General features: G+C 42.8%; 1 protein-coding gene across 1 annotated transcript in view; it reads left to right on the top strand.

The window, feature by feature from the left end:
• LOC136620282 (P-selectin-like) overlaps nt 1–19,597 on the top strand; it is a 141,951-nt gene that overhangs the window by 110,364 nt on the left and 11,990 nt on the right. Inside the window, exons 21-26 of the mRNA XM_066594982.1 lie at nt 969–1,002; nt 3,633–3,670; nt 9,207–9,240; nt 12,217–12,254; nt 15,785–15,818; nt 18,281–18,318. Coding sequence (XP_066451079.1) covers nt 969–1,002; nt 3,633–3,670; nt 9,207–9,240; nt 12,217–12,254; nt 15,785–15,818; nt 18,281–18,318 — 216 coding nt within the window. The remainder of the gene's footprint in view (nt 1–968; nt 1,003–3,632; nt 3,671–9,206; nt 9,241–12,216; nt 12,255–15,784; nt 15,819–18,280; nt 18,319–19,597) is intronic.

Below are 19,597 nucleotides of genomic sequence, written 5' to 3'. Positions count from 1 at the left end.
CTCTTTTGTTTCTTTCAACTTGGGTGGCAAAGTAATATTTTATCTCAGAAAACCCATCAAAAGCGGTTTTCTGGGACCAAACTATTGATGACCTTTCGTCTGGATAGGTCATCAGTAGTTGATTGACAGTGGTTTGCCGCTTAGGATTTCTGGTGATTAGTTGATTGAGGTGAGAGCAGTGTTCCGATGACTGCCATAGTCATTTCAGTCTATACCAAGTGCAGTACTGCATTTTGTATAGTGGCTGTTCCTGGTATAGCAGCTCAATCCCATTCTTTTGAATTAAACTGTTCTCGGGCCATGTGACCGATCAATGTGAAGTCACAGGCCTCAGAAGAGGCTGTGGCATTTCTTCAGCTGGCTGATTGATGAGGATGTCAAGTGGCACACCCTAACAATCAATATTGAATGACCCATCTAAGTCCTTGAAAATCTCTTTAAAGCTTTAGGCAATTCACAGAAAGATTTTATTTTTTGGAGATATTCAATTTTAATTTGTTTTCTTTAATAACACAGCAGGTGTTAGCAGAGAAACGCAACTCAAAAATTATTATCCTGATTCCGCAATTCTGAGAAATTTTTTATATAGGCCCTGGTGTGACACTTTACTCAATTGCAAGCCCCAAAATGACGAGGCACCTGCTGGATTTTTGGCCTCCTTTTTATTAGCATGTTTTCTAGACACCGTTGCACATCTGTACAGGCCTTGAGGTGCCAAAACATAACACATACCACACAAAAGGCCTAATTTTGGAAAACCCACCCCTCAAAGTATTTATCAAGGGGCGTAGTCAGCAATTTGACCCCCCAGATATTACCTAGTGTCAATATGACGAGAAAATTCTAATAATCATGACCAGTTTTTAAGTGATGCCAAACTCTAAAGACTCACTTACAGATGGGTATAATCCTTTAATATATTGCGTTTATATCTGAGGCTTTCTTTAATAATCTTATTTTATATTTAGGAAAGGACAATCCAGAACTCCTGAAAATAGACAAGTAATCTACTTCATATGAAGCAGCAAATAAGTGAAAAACAATTTCATGGTCATTTAAACTTCCCTGCAGTAATAATAATAACAAACAGGATCCTAGGCTAGACTAAGATTAGTTGCGTACATGCATAATAATGGAAAGTCATTTGGCATCATCTGGATCAACTTGGGGTCAAAACAGGCTGAACTAGATGGACATTGTCTTCATTCAGCCTAACATACTATGTTACTATCATCTAGGCCTGGGATATTCAAATGCTGGACCATGGTTCAATTCTGAACCATTGTCACCAGTTTTCCAGAACCTTTTATCTAGAGCAGGGTTTCCCAACTCCAGTCCTCAGGGACCCCAACAGGTCATGTTTTCTGATTTCCTCAGACATTGCCACAGGTGTTCTTACTAGAGGATATCCTGAAAACATGACCTGTTGGGGGTCCCTGAGGACTGGAGTTGGTCAACACTGGTCTAGACGAAAAGAGGATCAGCTACCGGTACATCTGTAAGCGGTATCAGTAAAAACTTCCGCTTCCCCCCTAGTAAACAAGCTCTCATGTAGCTATGTCAGCAGATTTTTTTTAAGTTACAGCTTTTGAAAAAAATAGAGGAAACAAGTAACAAAATAGACCACATCTTTAAGGGGGTTAACCACCTAATGCAAAATTATATATATTTACATCATCTGTAGGGTGTATTTCCGTACATGTATGTCATTGTGAGCACAAAGGATCATACATGTACCGCATTCTGCAGGAAATGTACCCTCCAAATTATCTACATGTACATCACTTTGAGTTAAGTGGTTAATAATCCCTATGCATTGGCTGCTATCCATGATATCTCTGATCCCAGCCACTTAAAGGGGTTGTCTCGCGCCGAAACGGGTTTTTTTTTTTTCCATAGGCCCCCCGTTCGGCGCAGGACAACCCTAAGGGATGTATTAAAAAAAAAATTTTTTATTACTTACCCGAATCCCCGCTCTGCGACGTCTTCCTTCTTCTTACTTCTTCCTTCACCAAGATGGCCGCCGGGATCTTCACCTACGATGCACCGCGGGTCTTCTCCCATGGTGCACCGTGGGCTCTGTGCGGTCCATTGCCGATTCCAGCCTCCTGATTGGCTGGAATCGGCACACGTGATGGGACGGAGCTACGCGATGACGCATAGAAGGGGCGGAGCCAGAACGCCGCTTGTGCCTGGACCGAGCTGAAGGGGAGAAGACCGCACAGCGCAAGCGCGTCTAAAAAAGCAAGAAGACATCAGAATTAGACGGGGACGCTAGCAACGGAGCAGGTAAGTGAATAACTTCTGTATGGCTCATATTTAATGCACGATGTACATTACAAAGTGCATTAATATGGCCATACAGAAGTGTATAACCCCACTTGCTGCCGCAAGACAACCCCTTTAATCCCTTAGATGCCACAGTCAATAGCAACCACCTCATTAAAGTTGTTAGAAAGAAGGAGGATGGATTCCCAGTTGAGGAGATGGGGAGGAGCCCCGAGCTGCACCTATGGCGCTCACTCTCAGGCTCTGGGTAAGGGTCGGCCATGCTGACAACAGGTAGACTTCAGGATCCTGGTATCAGTGCTATGAGGTCTGGAGGTCCCCTACCCATGCTACTCTAGGCATCTCTGTCAGTGCCCGCCCGTGAAACCTTTCATTATGCCAAATATCTTAATTAGTATCTGAATCACTGCAGGGATAATGTCAATCTCAGATATATGGAAAGGTAATCACCTAATGTCCTTTAATGACATTTCTGCTAAAAATTACTAACAAAAAATTATTATAAATTCCTGAGAATACACCATTTTAATACTCCTATTTTGTGTTCTCTTCCCAAAACTATGTTTGAATAAGCGTTCTCTAAATTGAATGAAGTTGCCAAAGGCATCTCAAGACATTATACGGTTACTCTGGATAGGTCTCTAGGGGAAGAAACACCCTTGCTTACTTCATTGGGAAAGAGATCTAGGTTTCTCTTAAGGCAAAGAAAACTAAGGCCAGGCTCACATGGGTCCAATTGCAGAATCCATGATCAGCATTTGCATGAAGCATCCGTAGCAAAACGCAGCCATTGAAAAGCTTTTAGTTTCACTTTTTCCTTTACATTTGTGGATACGAATTGCATATTCCGCGAGCAGAAGAAAAATTGCTGCATGCTCTATTTTGCAGCGGACGGCCTCCATTTAAGTCAATAGAGCTCGTCTGACTTGCAGCCCATACTCAATTATCATTGTGTATGGGCTGCGGTTACCTGCATCATCGCTTAGCTATGGCGTGGGAAATACAAAGATTGGAGAAAAAAAACTGTACTGCGCATGACCAACGGTGAGCTGCTGCGGTCATCTGAATTACACAAAGAACAGGTACGCGGGTTGACCAGCTAGGCTCACCGCTGGAATCCACTGCAGGCCTCATGCATGCGGAATCTGGTTCACTTGTGTGACCCTGGCCTAGATAAAATGTTACTTGTTATGCTTATCCTTTATCCAGCAGTGATGCTAAAAAGAATCAGAATCTGTATCTCCTCACAAAGCAGACACTTATTTTATACAATGTTAAGTTAGATCCTTAGTGCACTGAAAGCAGTTTGCTGCATAAGTAATCGTTTCTTCTTTGATTTTCAGAGTCAATACTGGCGCGTTTGAAAATCCTGTGTTTAACGGTTTGTACAGAGCTCTGATCTATGTATAATGTGGTTTACCAGTGTTATACATTTAAAAAATAATAATAATTTTAAGGTGCGTTCACACATTGCTAATTGGCTACTGATTTTGTTGCAGATTTTGGTAAGGTAGTTTATAAGGCTTAAAGGTCATGACAGGTTCCCTTTAATGCATCAGAGGCACACAGATGGCCCGAAGATGTGCCAGTCTCAAAAGTGTCATAGATTTCAGGTTGAATTTACGTCGTGGAAGGAACAAAATACTCTGTTGGAAAAAAATGTTGCTGGAAATGAATGAAAAGAATGACCAGGAGTAACCAATTATTTACAAAAGTTTAGTCATAAAACAATGTGTTTCAATTCTGATTTGGAACCTTCATCGTGCTTACATGGGGTTTATTTAAACACTACTAACAGCACTTTGTTGCAGAATTTTGGTGTGGATTCTGCAACCGAAATTCTGCAACTAGAACACAATTTGTCAATGAGGTATTCAGTTCTGACCATGATAGATGACAATCTATGAACATTTGCAAGGCTATATGTCAGGTACAATATATTGACCAAAATTGGTGAAAAAACCCTTAGATGCTGCAGTTTTATGGTTCTATTGTACCTTATCTCCACCGGAAGTTAGGGGCTGACTTAGCTTTGCTGGAGTTAACACCCCCTGTCAAGCCCCTAGCTTCCGATTGGCAATTTGTGCAGAGGCTCGGGTTTATGGTCAGAATGACCACAGCACAGCGCCAGGGACAGTCTGACCCACAGCGGCGGGGTGAACAATTATAGTGTCAGGGGCAGTGTCATCCACAGCGATGGGGTGCACAGTGACAGCGCTGGGGGCAGTGTCATCCACAGAGGCAGAAACCTGCGATTGTTGGGGTCTCACCTCCTGGCTTCTGTAATTGCGGGTGCACTGCGACCTTGGCAGGGCTGCTGTGTCTGTCCCCGTGCCCCACCGGGTGTCCACAATCTTCAGTCCCTGCTCCAGTGTCTTTCGTGGCCGCTCTCCCTTCTCCCTCATACACGGTCACCCCCAGCGCCTCCCATATGTGCTGTGATGCCATCTGTGAAGCCGGCCGCTCAGTCCACTTGCCGGCACCGCAGTCTCTATGCTCCATCCCCTGGCTGGCTATCAGAACGCTATCTTCACCTTCTATCCAGGTAGCCTGTTGCCAGACACAACCTGTGAGTCTCCCCGTCACCCTCCACTGTATGCTGCTAGTGTTCCCAACCAATCGGTAGCTAGTGTCTTGACAGGGGTGTTCCTTCCTGCTAAGTGCTGTCACACCCCTAGCTTCCGGTGGAGACATGGTGCAATAGTACCCAATTTTTTACTACTTAAGCTAACTTCACACAGGCGAGTGTGATATGGGGCCGAGTATCCCGTGCCCATGTCGTGCCCCCCACCATGTGAATTCCCTAGGGATGCCAGGTGTTTTCATGTGAAAACAGCCTCTCAGCCGGAAAGTGAGAAAATTACATTCTGTATGTAAAATTTGGACGCTAATTCTTTTGCGCATAGAATTGAATAATCGAGTTGGGACCCATTAGCTTTTCCTATTTATGACATAATCAATGCTCGTCCCAAATTTCACGTTTCTATGACACCGGAAAGTGAGAAAAATATATTCTGTACGTAAAATTTGGACGCTAATTCTTTTGCACATAGAATTGAATAATCAAATTGGGACCCATTAGCTTTTCCTATTTATGACATAATCAATGCTCGTGCCAAATTTTATGTTTCTATGACACTGGAAAGTGAGAAAAATACATTCTGTACGTAAAATTTGGACGCTAATTCTTTTGCGCATAGAATTGAATAATCGAGTTGGGACCCATTAGCTTTTCCTATTTATGACATAATCAATGCTCGTACCAAATTTCACGTTTCTATGACACCGGAAAGTGAGAAAATTATATTCCGTACGTAAAATTTGGACGCTAATTCTTTTGCGCATAGAATTGAATAAACGAGTTGGACCCATTAGCTTTTCCTATTTATGACATAATCAATGCTCGTGCCAAATTTCACGTTTCTATGACATCGGAAAGTGAGAAAATTACATTCCGTATGTAAAATTTGGACGCTAATTCTTTTGCACATAGAATTGAATAATCGAGTTGGGACCCATTAGCTTTTCCTATTTATGACATAATCAATGCTTGTCCCAAATTTCACGTTTCTATGACACCAGAAAGTGGGAAAAATACATTCTGTACGTAAAATTTGGACGCTAATTCTTTTGCGCATAGAATTGAATAATCGAGTTGGGACCCATTAGCTTTTCCTATTTATGACATAATCAATGCTCGTGCCAAATTTCACGTTTCTATGACACCGGAAAGTGAGAAAATTACATTCCGTACGTAAAATTTGGATGCTAATTCTTTTGCGCATAGAATTGAATAATCAAGTTGGGACCCATTAACTTTTCCTATTTATGACATATTCAATGCCCGTGCCAAATTTTAAGTTTCTATGACATTGGGAAGTGAGAGATTTAGATTATGTACCTTAAATCTCAACGCCAATTCTTTTGCGCTAGAATTGAATAATCGAGTTGGGACCCAATTACTTTTCCTATTTTGGAGATAATCTATGCTTGTGCCAAAATTCATGTTTCTACGACATCGGGAAGTTTGAGAACTTTTGGCGAGTCAGTCAGTAAGTCAGTCAGTGAGTCAGTCAGTCAGTGAGTCAGTCAGTGAGTCAGTCAGTGAGGGCTTTCGTCTTTATATATATAGATAGGCATAGTGTAACCAGCGGACATTTTACAGTTAGCAGAGAAGCAGCATGACATTTATATAAAGCATGTGGTCTATTGTTTGTAACAGATATTCTACAGAGGATATATTGCTGCTGGTGTAAAAGCTAGTATACCAGCAGAGAACCTAAATGGGATTATATTGAAGGGAGCAGAGAAATAAGCTGCATCATGTTTATATACCTACATGAAATGTGGTCTGTACATTAAAGGGGTTGTCCCGCGGCAGCAAGTGGGGTTATGCACTTCTGTATGGCCATATTAATGCACTTTGTAATATACATCGTGCATTAAATATGAGCCATACAGAAGTTATTCACTTACCTGCTCCATTGCTAGCGTCCCCGTCGCCATGGCTCCATCTAATTTCAGCGTCTAATCGCGCGATTAGACGCGCTTGCGCAGATGGGTCTTTTTCCTTCGGCTCTATCCGGCAGCAGCGGCGTTCTGGCTCCGCCCCCTTGTCGTGTCATCGCGTTGCTCCGCCCCCGTCACATGTGCCGATTCCAGCAGCCTTAAAATGTGTAAAAATAAAAAAAATGTATACTCACCTTTTTTCTGCAACCGGAGTTCAGCCGCGGCCGGCCGGCAGTTCTCCTGAATTGGTTAGGGCTGTGACCAATCAGAGGCAGCCCTTTCAGCAGGCGGGGATTTAAAATCCCCGCCTGCTGAATACTACAGAGAGCAGTTCAGGAGAACTGCCGGACGGACGCGGCTGAACTCCGGCTGCAGGGAAAAGGTGAGTATACCTTTTTTTTTATTTTTACACATTTTCAGGATAGTTTTCAGGGAAGGGCTTATATTTTAAGCCCTTCCCCGAAAATTCATACAGTGCTTGCTGGCAGCCCATTGCTTTCAATGGAGCCGGCTGTATTGCCGGCTCCATTGAATTCAATGGGCGAACATCGTTCTCCTCTGCCACAGCTGTGCCACAGCTCTGGCAGAGGATAGTGGGCAGCGCTCCTTTGATTGGGCCCTTTCGCTGAAAACGCTGCTAGGTGCAGATTTTTCAGCGAATCGTCAACTCCGGTGACGCGATTTGCGGATGCACATCTGTTATGCGATCTGCAAATCGCGGGTAAAAACGCCCGTGTGACTAAGGCCTCGATGTTATTGGCACTAGACGTTGCTCAAAGTGTCCAGTCTAGCCACTAGGAATCATTTGCAGGCCTTAGACAGCTAGCAGTGGGATGAGGGGAATATAATTACACTACACCAAACAGGGACAGCTCAGGTTACCACCTAACCATCACATGTGTGGTGTGCCTACACCATCTATAGAAGTTGGTCACTTGACGCCTGTGTAGTGGCTGCAGATCAAAGACGTGTGTGCCATTTTAGCCTGCTTTGAGGAATCAATCAAAATGGTCAGTCGTGATGATGCACTGATTAGTATGACAATCCCTGTTGTCTGACTGCTGGAACAGATGCTAAAGATCCTCAGGGACAATGACGTGTTGTTGTCACAGGAGGAGGAGGATGGGATACCAATCTCCCAACAGCCTGTCCGCCATTACTCAACACCGCAAGGAGGGTGGCTTTCTGCTGTATAATTAGAAAACTGTGGAAACTCTGATTACCCAATCACTTTTTCTGGAATGTACATACAATATTTGTTAAAATAACTGTTGCAGGGGGCATCATAAATTTGGCATACTGTTGTATTTTCAACATAGATAGCATAAAAATGTTGTATTTTATCTCATAAAACCCTCAAGATAGGACATCAATAGTTGATCATGGGGGTCTGCCGCTCAGGGTCCCCACTGATCAGCTGATTGAAGTGATAAATGCATGGCCATTTCAGCCCAAACCAGGCTCAGCACCATACTTCATATAGCGGCTGTGCCTGGTATAGCAGCTCAATCCAATTCACTTGAATAGTACTGAGCTACTCTCAGGCCATGTGACTGTTGGTTCTGATGTCACGGGCCTCGTCAATCAGCTGATTGATGGGGGTCTCAAACGGCGGACACTGCCTATCAACTGTTGATGATGACCTATCCCAAGGAAATTTCTCAAATGTGCTCTAGTGTGATACTAGACTCAAACACAAGCCTTAGAAATTAAGAAGCACCTTGTGAATTTTGGGGTGTCATTTTATTAGTAGGCTTTACAGGCATCATTGTAAGTTTTTAGAGGCTTTGAGGTGCCAAAACATAAGAAAAAATATACAAAAGATCCTATTTTGGATAGTACACCCATTAAGGTATTCATTTAGGGGTGCAGTGAGCATTTTAGTCCCACAGATGTTAATTAGACTGTCAGTGTGCCAGGAAAAGTCTGATTCTCATAACCGATCTTTAAAGGATGACATAGCCTAAGGATTCACTTAATGAGATGGGTATAATACTTGAATATACTAGTACTGCTATTATATCTGAGTTTTACTTTGAAGGGGATTTCCACGCAAAAGATTATTGAATATCTGTCCTTAGGATAGGTCATCAGTAGTTGTTTGCTGGGGTCCGCCGCTCAAGACCCCAGCCAATCAGCTGACTGGGCTCCTGCTGTCAATGCGGGGTTACACAGATGTTGGAGTGGAAGCTGCTGCTCTAGCCTCGCTACAAGTTACAAGTGCTGGTTGCTACACAGCACTCCAACCACTATGTTTTGCGGCACTGACAGTTGGCGCCCAGTCAGCTGATTGGCCGGGTCCTGAGTGGTGCATACTGGCCGATTAACTATTGAAGACCTATCCTGAGAATAGGTCATCAATAGTATTTTGCATGGAAAAGCCTTTAACATTCTTATTTTACATTTAGGAAAAGAAAACCCAGGATTCCAGAAAACAGACAAGTAAGTACATCTACTTCACATAAATCAATAAACAGTAGTTTTCGAACAATAAGATGCACCTGACTATAGGACGTACCCCAGATTTAGACGATGGAAAATAATAAAAAAATATTTCATGCAAATTAAAATTTCCCTGTTGGTCCAAGTAAGTGAAGGGGTTAATTTCACTGGATTTGTTATTTCAATGCAGTAATAACAACAACACACAAGATTATAGGCTGCAATCAGATTAGCTGTTTATATTGCCTACATAATAAGGCCTTAGTCAGACGGGCGTTTTTAGCCGCGATTTGCGCATGCGCATGCGTCCGGCGATTTTTTTTAAACCATTGCTTTGCAATGGTATCGGACACATGAGCGCTTTTTATGCGCTCGTCCGATAAATTATAGAACAAAAAAATCGCAGATCGCACCTATCTGCGATCTGCGATTCCTGTTCTCTTCTGTATATGCGCTCAATGGGGCCGGCGGCAGCAGCGCCGACCCCATTGAGAACATATAGAAGACAAATCATTCTTCTCTGCCACAGCTGTAACAGCTGTGACAGAGAAGAACGATGTTTGCCCATTGAATTCAATGGAGCGGCAATACAGCCGCTCCATTGAAAGCAATGGGCTGCCGGCGTACGCGGGGTGAATTGTTGGGAAGGGGTTAAATATATAAGCCCTTCCCTGCAATTCATCCTAAAATGTGTTAAAATAAAAAAAAATTGTATACTCACCTTTCCGCTGCAGCCGGAGTCCAGCCGCGGCCGCTGTCAGTTCTCCTGAACTGCTTCTTGGCACTATTCAGCTGGCGGGGCTTTAAAATCCCCGCCTGCTGAATGATCTGCCTCTGATTGGTCACAGCCCTGACCAATCAGAGGCTGAAAACACTCACACACCCATTCATGAATTCATGAATGGGTGAGTGACTGCTGCCTCTCAGCGCTGAGCCAATCAGGGGCAGGTCTGACTCACATCCATTCATGAATTCATGAATGGGTGTGAGTGAGGCATGCCTCTGATTGGCTCAGCGCTGAGCCAATCAGGGGGCAGGTCTGACTCACACCCCCTTCACACCCACTGCAGGACGGCCGGGAGAAGGTGAGTATACAATTTTTTTTAATTTTAACACATTTTAGGATGATTTGCAGGGAAGGGCTTATATATTTAAGCCCTTACCGACAATTCATCCCGGGCTCGCCGGCAGCGCATTGCTTTCAATGGAGACGGCTGTATTGCCGTCTCCATTGAATGCAATGCGCTGGACAGCTCCGGCCCGTTTCTAATGAAACGCGGCTAGGAGCAGATTTTCGGGCGATTTGCGGGCGACTTGCGTGCACCGGTCACGCGATTTGCGGATGCGCATCCGTCATGCGATCCGCAAATCGCGCGAAAAAACGCCCGTCTGACTAAGGCCTAACAGAGAGCCGTTTGGCATCATCTAGGCCAGGGGTACTAAACTGGCGGAGCACGGTCTGATTCCACATCGTAGTGTCCAGTTGACAACACCTCTTCTGTCTAAACAAAAAGAGGAGCAGCTATGTACTCGTCCCATCACGGATGATTGGATGCAACCATCAGGTAGTGCAGAGGGGAGGTGGAAAGTTCCTCCTTTTCTCTGCAGGAGCACCACCTAAGCTAAAGGGAGAGAGGGAAAAAGAGGGCACTGGCACAGCGAGAGCCGCTTTATTACAGCTGATTACCCCCTTATATGGTATGATGGCTGTAAAATACAATGCATGCATTATTTACCCACATGGCGAATATAGTTTTTGTTGCTTTTTTAGACAAAGCCAGTCTTATGTATGCTGGTAGTTATAAATACTATAGCTCATTCCACAAAAACAAGCCAGCTCTGTCAATTTAGAAATACAAAAGGTATGGGTCTGAATGCAGTGATGCCAAAAATAAACTTTTCCCCCTAAAATAGGGTTTTTCTATCACAAAATCAGAAGGACTTACAAAATATATAATATGGGTATTGTTGTAATTATAGCTAACCCATAGAAAAAAAATTATTTTAATCACATTGTGATGACATCAAAAGGAGGAACAAAAACAATGATAGAATTGCTTTGTTTTTCACATGTCCCCTGAAAATAAGTCATACATTATACATGCCTCAAAATGGTACCAGTAAAGACTACAGCTTTCCTCGCAACAAACAGTCCATATAAAGCTATATCAACAGAACAAGAAAAAAAGTTATGACTTTTGAAAAGTCTAGATAAAAACTAGAAAAATTGCTGCATCGCTAAGTAACAAATTAGACTACATTAAGGGGATAACATCATCGGTAGGGTGTATTTACTGCAGGATTCATATATGTCAGGGTGAGCACAAATGATTGCACAAGTACCACATTTTGTAGGCAGTGTACCCTACAGATGATGTACATGTACACCATTTTGAATTAAGTGGTTAAGAAGCCCATGCAATGTTGGCTATCAGCGATATCTCTCATCCCAGCCAATTAATTTCTAAGATGCCACAGTCAATAGCAACCACAGCATCTAAGTTGTTAGAAAGAGGGAGGAGGCTCCCTCTAAAACCCCATTAGCCTACATGCAATGTGACTGAAGAGTGCCGATAGGCTGCTATGACAGCCGGGGGCTTAACAATTGCCTCCAGATCTGCTATCTTGGTGATACGCAGGAGCTAATTGGATTCCTGTCAGTGGACCTTTATCTGACAGTAGATAGAGGTAAGTAGACCTTTAATCAAAAAAAATGTAAGTGAATGGGGCTGGTTGTTCTGGCCGCCCGCCTCCATTCACAGTAAATAGGAGTTGCTCATAGATTGGGCGTTTACACAGCCTGAGAGACACTTGGCTTTTAGTTCTGCTAAAAAGCAAGCAACTATTACAGGGGAGCAATTTCTCACTTAGTGTCCTGTCGGTGGCCACATGTACGTGGCATGATTATCAGCAGAATGCTCTGTTTCCAGAGAGAATTTGGTTGGCCTGAGTAATCATTTCTTCTTTGCTTTTCAGAGACAGTGCTAACACATTCGAAAATCCTGCATTTGAAGGTTTGTACATTATGATCCGCTTGTCCGATGTTTTGTATTAAAAAAATCATTTTAGAATGGAAATTCCTGCAACGTTGTGCATGAATCGCCACTTTTTAAGGATCTGTTTACTGTTGCTGGTGAATGAAAACATCAACACTCTGGCTGAGAAGCGGTCACACCAATGAGAGTTTAACAGGATGTATTTACATGGGCAATGCAAGTTACGTGCGACATTCTTGGGAGCAACTCGCATTTCACCTCACATGGATCCACCGACTGTGTGCTCTGTGATGTGTGAAACTCCGCACGTTACATGTCCCATTCTAATGCGAGACTCACGCACTTGCAGCGATTTTTCAAACTCAGACCATTGGTCAAAGAGAAAGATCGCTCATGTGAAAGAAACTATTCAAATAAATGGGCTCATTTTCCGTACAATTTCTGCACACATTGGACAGGACAGGACTATGGCGAGTTTATCGGCTATGTGGAAGTGGCCTTAAAATATAATAGTGAAGGTAAGAATAAACAGCTGGCAAGGCACGGAGACATGCTGCTAAACTCCCTCCCACCTACCTTCTCTGGGAGCTACCATAGGCTCCCATAAATCACCTGCGGATCATGCTCTGCAAAGCTTTCTATAGCGTTGCTATGGAAATCGCAATGTCGGCGTCCATGAGCGGAGAATCATAGCGATTCTCCACTCGTGGGATTTAAATCGCAGCATGCTGTGATTGCCGCAACTCTCCACGGTGAGCCTATCTGTTAGATAGGCTCACCGCTGAGACCTGTCAGCATTCCCCCCTCATCCCCCGCAGTGGAATATCACTAGCGATATTCCGCCTCGGCCGTGGACAGGGGGCCTTAAGGACATTATAATTTTAACAGCAATTTTTTACAGTTTGAAGAACATTTCTAAAACCTACTTTTTAAGGATCAATTCAATTCAGAAGTGACTTTGTGGGCCTATATGTAAGGGATCCCACCATAAATCACTCGATTTTAAAAACTGCATCTTCATAATATTCAAAACAGTATTTAGAAAGTGCTTTTAACCCCTTAAGGACTCGGCTTATTTTGGCCATAAGGACACAACGATTTTTGGGGCATTTTCTTCTCCACTTTTCAAAAGCCATAAGATGTTTTTTTTTTTTCCGTCGACATGGCCGTATGAGGGCTTGTTTTTGGTATGGCAAACTGGAGTTTTTATTGGTACCATTTTTGCATACATGTAATGTATTGTACAAGTTTCATTAATTTTTGGGGGGAGGGGGCAGTGAGAGAAAACACATCAATTATGTCATTTTTTAAAGTGTTAATCTTACAACATAAATGACATGATTACTTTTTTCTGCAGACTGGTATAATTACGACAATACCAACATTATTTTATTAAAATTTTTTTAGGTTTATCCACTTTTGCACAATAAAAACCCTTTTTTAGAATTTTTTTTTTTACATCGTTGCATTCAAAGTCCCATAACTTTTTAATTTTTCTATGGAAGGAGCTCTGTGAGGACTTGTTTTTTGCAAGACAAGCTGTAGTTTTTATTAGTATGTGGGTGTTTAACAGCAGGGATCACTGTTTTCATCGATCCCTGCTCTTTAAGAAGAGGCTGGCTATCAGTCACAGCCGACTCACTGCGGGATGGTGCGGGCTCACTTCTGAGCCTGCACCACTCGCAGGACATAAGTTTATATCCTGTTGCGTTAGGTACAATGCACCCAGGACATTAACCCCTGAAAAGTACAGAATGTAAGTTTAAGGGAATATATGACCAATTTTTTTTTATTGATTAAAACCAGATAGTCAAACATTTTACATTTTTTCAACCTATTTTCATTTTCTGATTGTCTAATTTTTTTATTTTGCTGCCTATACATATCTATGGGAGTGGCTATCTTCCCTTAGCTACATTTAACCGCAGGAGCTGACCCATTTACTTTTATGGGAGACTGTTCTAAACATGTTCTGAGACCTGTGCAGAGTCATTGTGCAGGGAGGTGGAGGAGGTAGTCACAGCTGATCACCTATTGTGAATGGTGGATCCTGTGTTATCTACATATAGTTGTTACCTCAGTGTAATCCTACCTGTAATATTAGTGACATGACACTGCTGCAAAGCCTTATCTAAAAAATCAGGAAGTATCAGCTTAAAATTAGGCTCTGCTGCCAGTGGGAAAATACAGGGAGGAGTTAAGGATTTTTTTCAAATGTAGATTGTGACAGACATTGAAAAAAAATCTACAAAAATTCTTAAACAATATGTTTAACACAAAAATGTGATTTATGTAATAGGTCAATTTGTGATAACACATCCCCTTGAAGGAGGTTTCTGAAAAAAAATAATAAAAAAGACTACACTCACCGCATTGTGCTTACAGACTGTATTCAGCCTGTTAAAGAAACATCACAAGCTTCTGCAGCCAATCGCAAACCTCAAATGTTGACTGTTGATGGCTGATGTGTTGATTGGCTGCAGCAGCCTGTAAAGTTCTGCTCACAGGCTGTCTCTGCAGCTTATAAACTGACCCGGTTGGGTCAACGCAGAGACAACACTGGAGTTACAAGGACGGTGAGTATAAGCTCTTTTGTTTCTTTTGACTTGGGTGACAAAGTAATATTTTATTTCAGAAAATCCCTCAAAAGCGTTTTTCCGGGTCTAAAATATTAACGACCTATCCTCTGGTTCTGGCTTGGTATCCGGAGGTTTGCTGCTCAGGATCTCCGCTGATTAGTTGATTGAAGTGAGAGCAGAGTTCCGATGACTGTCATGGTCATTTCAGTCTATACCAGGCACAGTTCTGTACTTTGTATAGGGGCTGTTCCTGGTATAGCAGCTCAATCCCATTCTCTTGAATGCAACTGTTCTCAGGCCATGTGACCAATCAATCTGAAGTCACAGGCATGAGAAGAGGCTGTGGCATTTCTTCAGTTGGCTGATTGGTTAGGATGCCGAGCGGCAGACCCCAGGGATCAACTATTGTTGACCTACCCTAAGTCCTTGAAAATCTCTTTAAAGTTTTAGGCAATTCACAAAAAAGATTTTATTTCTTTGCAGATATTCAATTTTAATCGGTTTTCTTTAATAACACAGCAGGCGTTAACAGAGAAACGCAACTCAAAAATTATTATCCTGATTCTGCAGTTCTGAGAAATTTCTTATATATACCCTGGTGTGAAACTTTACTCAATTGCAAGCCCTGAAATGATGAAGCACCTGCTGGATTTTTGGGCCTCCTTTTTATTAACATGTTTTCTAGACACCATTGCACATCTGTAGAGGCCTTGAGGTGCCAAAACATAACACATACCACACAAAAGGCCTAATTTTGGAAAACACATCCCTGAAGGTATTTATCTAGGAGTGTAGTCAGAATTTTGACCCCCCCTCCCCCCCTCCACCAGATGTCACCTAGTGTCAATGTGTTGGGAAAATTCTGATAATCAATCCATACTCTAAAGACTCACTTTGAGATGGGTATAATCCCATAATATATTGCTCTAATATCAGAGACTTATTTTAATAATCGTATTTTATATTTAGGAAAGAACAATCTAGAACTTCTGAAAATAGACAAGTAAGTAATCTACTTCATATAAAGCAGCAAATAAGTGAAAATATTTCAGGCTAATTTAGACTTCCCTTTAATGATATGCAGTAATAATAATAACAAGCAGGATCCTAGGCTGTACTAAGACTAGGTGCTTACATTCTGTGAATAATAATGGCAAGCCATTTGGCAACACCCAGGTCTGGGGTACTCAACTGGCAGATCATGGTTCAAGTCTGGACCATTGCCACCAGTTTGGACCTTTGGCTAGACCGGTGTTTTCCAACTCCAGTCCTCAAGACACCCGAACAGGTCATGTTTTCAGGATTTCCTCAGTATTGCACAGGTGATGTAATTATATTGTTAGAGCCTCAGACATTGCCACAGGATATCCTGAAAACATGATCTGTTGGAGGGTCATGAGGACTGGAGTTGGGAACCACTGGTCTAGACAAAAACAGGAGCAGCTACCAGTACGTCTGCAGAGTGCACTGCAAACCAGCCTCACAGCTTCTGTACTTGTCCCAGTATGGGTGACTGGACACAACTATTGGGCAGTTCAGAGGGAAGGAGGAATATCTCCCCTTTCCTCTGCAGCAGCAGTACTTAAACTAGATGCTGCAGATAATGAGAAAAGGAGAGATAATGCTCACTGCCATCAATAAAAGAAACATTTATTGATGGTGGAACAGTGAGAGGGAGAAAGTGGACAGAAGCACAGCAGGACCCCTTTTAATTTCATCTGATTTCTCTATTACATGCCACAATTGTGGCATGTCACAAGTAAACAGAGAGGGGGAGCTCCCTCTGTCAGCTCATTGGCCTCCTGTGATCAGGAATCCTAACAATGGCAACCAGTCTGCCACGCCTGTGAGATGTAACTAAAATAATACACTGCAATACAGTGAAATGTTTCATTTGGAGTTAAGTGGTTAATAACCCCCATGCATTGGCTGCTATCCATGATATCTCTGATCCCAGCCACTTAATCACTTAGATGCCACAGTCAATCGCAACCACAGCATTTAAGTTGTTAGAAAGAGGAGGATGGATTCCCAGTTGAGATGGGGAGGAGCCCCGAGCTGCACCTGTGGCGCTCCCTCTCAGTCTCTGGGTAAGGGTGGGCTATGCTGACAGTGGATAGACTTCGGCATCCTGGCGTCAGTGCTATGGGGTCTGGAGGTCCCCTACCTGTGCTGCTCTAGGCGTTTCTGTCAATACCCACCTGTGAAAACCTTTATTATGCTATGATATCTCAATTAGTAACTGGATCACTGTAGGGATAATTTCAATCACCTAATGTCCTTTAATGACATTTCTGCTAAATTTCACATTACTAACAAATGATTATTATAAATTCCTGAGAATACACCATTTTAATACTCCTAATCTGTGTTGTCTTCCCAAAAGTATGTTTGAATAAGCATTCTCTAATTTAAATAAAGTTGCCAAAGGCATCTCAAGACATTATATGGTTATTTTGGATAGCTCTCTGGGAAAGAAGCCCCTTGCTTACTTCATTGGGAAAGAGATCTAGGTATTTCTTGAGGCATAGAAGACTAAGGCCAGGCTCACATGGGCGGATTTCAATAACAAAACAGTCATTGAAAAACTTTTTTCACTTTTGCTTTTTCATTCACACTCATGGATACAAATTGCGTATTCCGCGAGTGTAAGAAAAATCGCAGCATGCTCTATTTTTCTGTGGACTCATAGAGACAGCCCATGTGCAATTAACATTGTGTATGGGCTGCAGGTACCCACATCATCACTTAGCGATGGCGCAGGATATTAAAAAAAATAATTGTACTGCGCATGACCAATGGCGAGCCTTCGCGGTCACCTGCATTACAGAAGAAAACAGGTACGTAGATTGACTGGCCAGGCTAACAGTCGGAATCCGCTATGGGCCTCCCGCATGCAGAATCCGGTCCATCCGTGTGAGCTCGTCCTAAGGGCTTATTCACACGAGCATATATCGGTTGCCATTTTCATGGCTGGCCAATATACGCTATCATCTGTGCTGTCTCCCCCTACCCTCACCGGCTTTCTGCCTCTCTCCCCCACTCTGGCTGTTTGTAATGGGAGGGGGCGGGCTCCGCCCCTCCGATTGCTGGCTGTGGACAAAGGGTGGGGAGGGGGAGGGCTTAGCTATGCCCATACCCCACCTTTCCCATTGCAAACAGCCAGAGGGGAGGAGAGAGGCAGAGAGCCAGTGAGGGTGAGGGAAGAGGGAGACAGCACAGATGATAGCGTATATCAGCAACCATAAATATGGCAGCCCATATACGCTGTATACGTATGAATAAGCCCTAAATAAAATGTTACTTGTTATGCTTAACTTTTACCAGCAGTGATGCTAAAAAGAATCAGAATCTGTATCTCCTCACAAAGCAAACGCGACATGTTACTTCATGCAATGTTGTTACATCCATAGTGCACTAAAAGCATTTTGCTGCCCAAGTAATCTTTTGTTTTTTGATTTTCAGAGTCAATAATGGCACATTTGAAAATCCTCTGTTTAAAGGTTTGTACAGAGCTATGATCCATATTAAAAGTGGTTGACCAGTGTTGCGTATTAAAAAAAAACCCAATAATAACTTTAAGGTGCGTTCACACATCACTGATTTGCTGCGGATTTTGTTGCAGATTTTGGTAAGGTAGTTTAAGACTCAAAAGTCATGACAGGTTCCCTTTAATGTACCAGAGGCACACAGATGGCCATGTAGAGTGGTAGCCATAGTCTGTTGTCGGATCAAGGATCCAGGCACTGGATCCCTGAACAGAGCAGAGAACTATGAAGCATAACAAACTGCCTCCATGCCTCAAGAGATCTGTCCAATTACAGCTATTTGGTTCAGCTTTAAGAATAGGACATTTTTAATCTCCCTATGGGATTGCTCCTTTATACTTTAGCTAACTGGTTCCTGATCAACTGCCCCAACAGACAGGGAAACGCGTTGAACCTATGAACTTACCCTTGAACCTTTAAAAAAAGACTCCATTACGTTTTAGGTCTCTTCCCAGACTTGCTAAGAGCAGTGACTCCTGGTACGCTTTTCCTTTTCCCTGGCTACCTACTAGGCACTGATCCTACGCATCTTTCTGAACCTTTTTTTCCTCAACTCAGAGACATAACAGCTGACAGTACCACCTTTACTGCAGCAGTTTCCTGAGTTGGACCTTTTCTGTGAGTTGCGTTTGTGGAGTCAGGGTTCCTACACCCATACTACCATGTATCCCCAATCTACCGCTAATGGACGTGTGTAGGTCCCAGCTTTCCATTCATCTAGTCAGGTATACGTTTGTCAGCCCACAAACCATTTTAACTCTGGATCATTAATAACATTTAGATTCTAATTTATGTAGTCCACACTGTGAAGGGCTGTAACAAGAATTGACATATAGACTTTACTCTGCCTCAGTGAAAATAACTCAGAAGATTGTGTTCATAATTCATAGTGAGGGTTCCAGCTTACCTTTTAACACGCGAGTGTGCGTGGATATTATAGAGTGTAGGAGCTGTTAGACTGGATCAGGTGGTGACTTGAGCTTTCATTTCGCATGCGTGTAGAAGCCCAGGAAAGCTGGGTATAAATCAGAGTTTATTCGAATGACTCCGCTCTTGCAATCCTACTAGAGTGATCGATCAAGGCTCTGCCGTGACAAATTGCTAGCGGCGAGTGCACTCAGATTAGTCGAACTGTGACAAACAAGCGACACAGGCGGTGTAGTGGCCCAGTACATGCTTTCCTGGCCCCCTCCATAATGTCATACATGTATGTCTTATGTAGATGCTTTGTGCA

Source organism: Eleutherodactylus coqui, chromosome 3 (assembly GCF_035609145.1).
Source record: "Eleutherodactylus coqui strain aEleCoq1 chromosome 3, aEleCoq1.hap1, whole genome shotgun sequence".
In the NCBI taxonomy this organism is placed as follows: domain Eukaryota; kingdom Metazoa; phylum Chordata; class Amphibia; order Anura; family Eleutherodactylidae; genus Eleutherodactylus; species Eleutherodactylus coqui.
The sequence above is the reverse complement of the archived record's forward strand: the minus strand, read 5'-3'. Positions and strand labels throughout refer to the sequence as shown.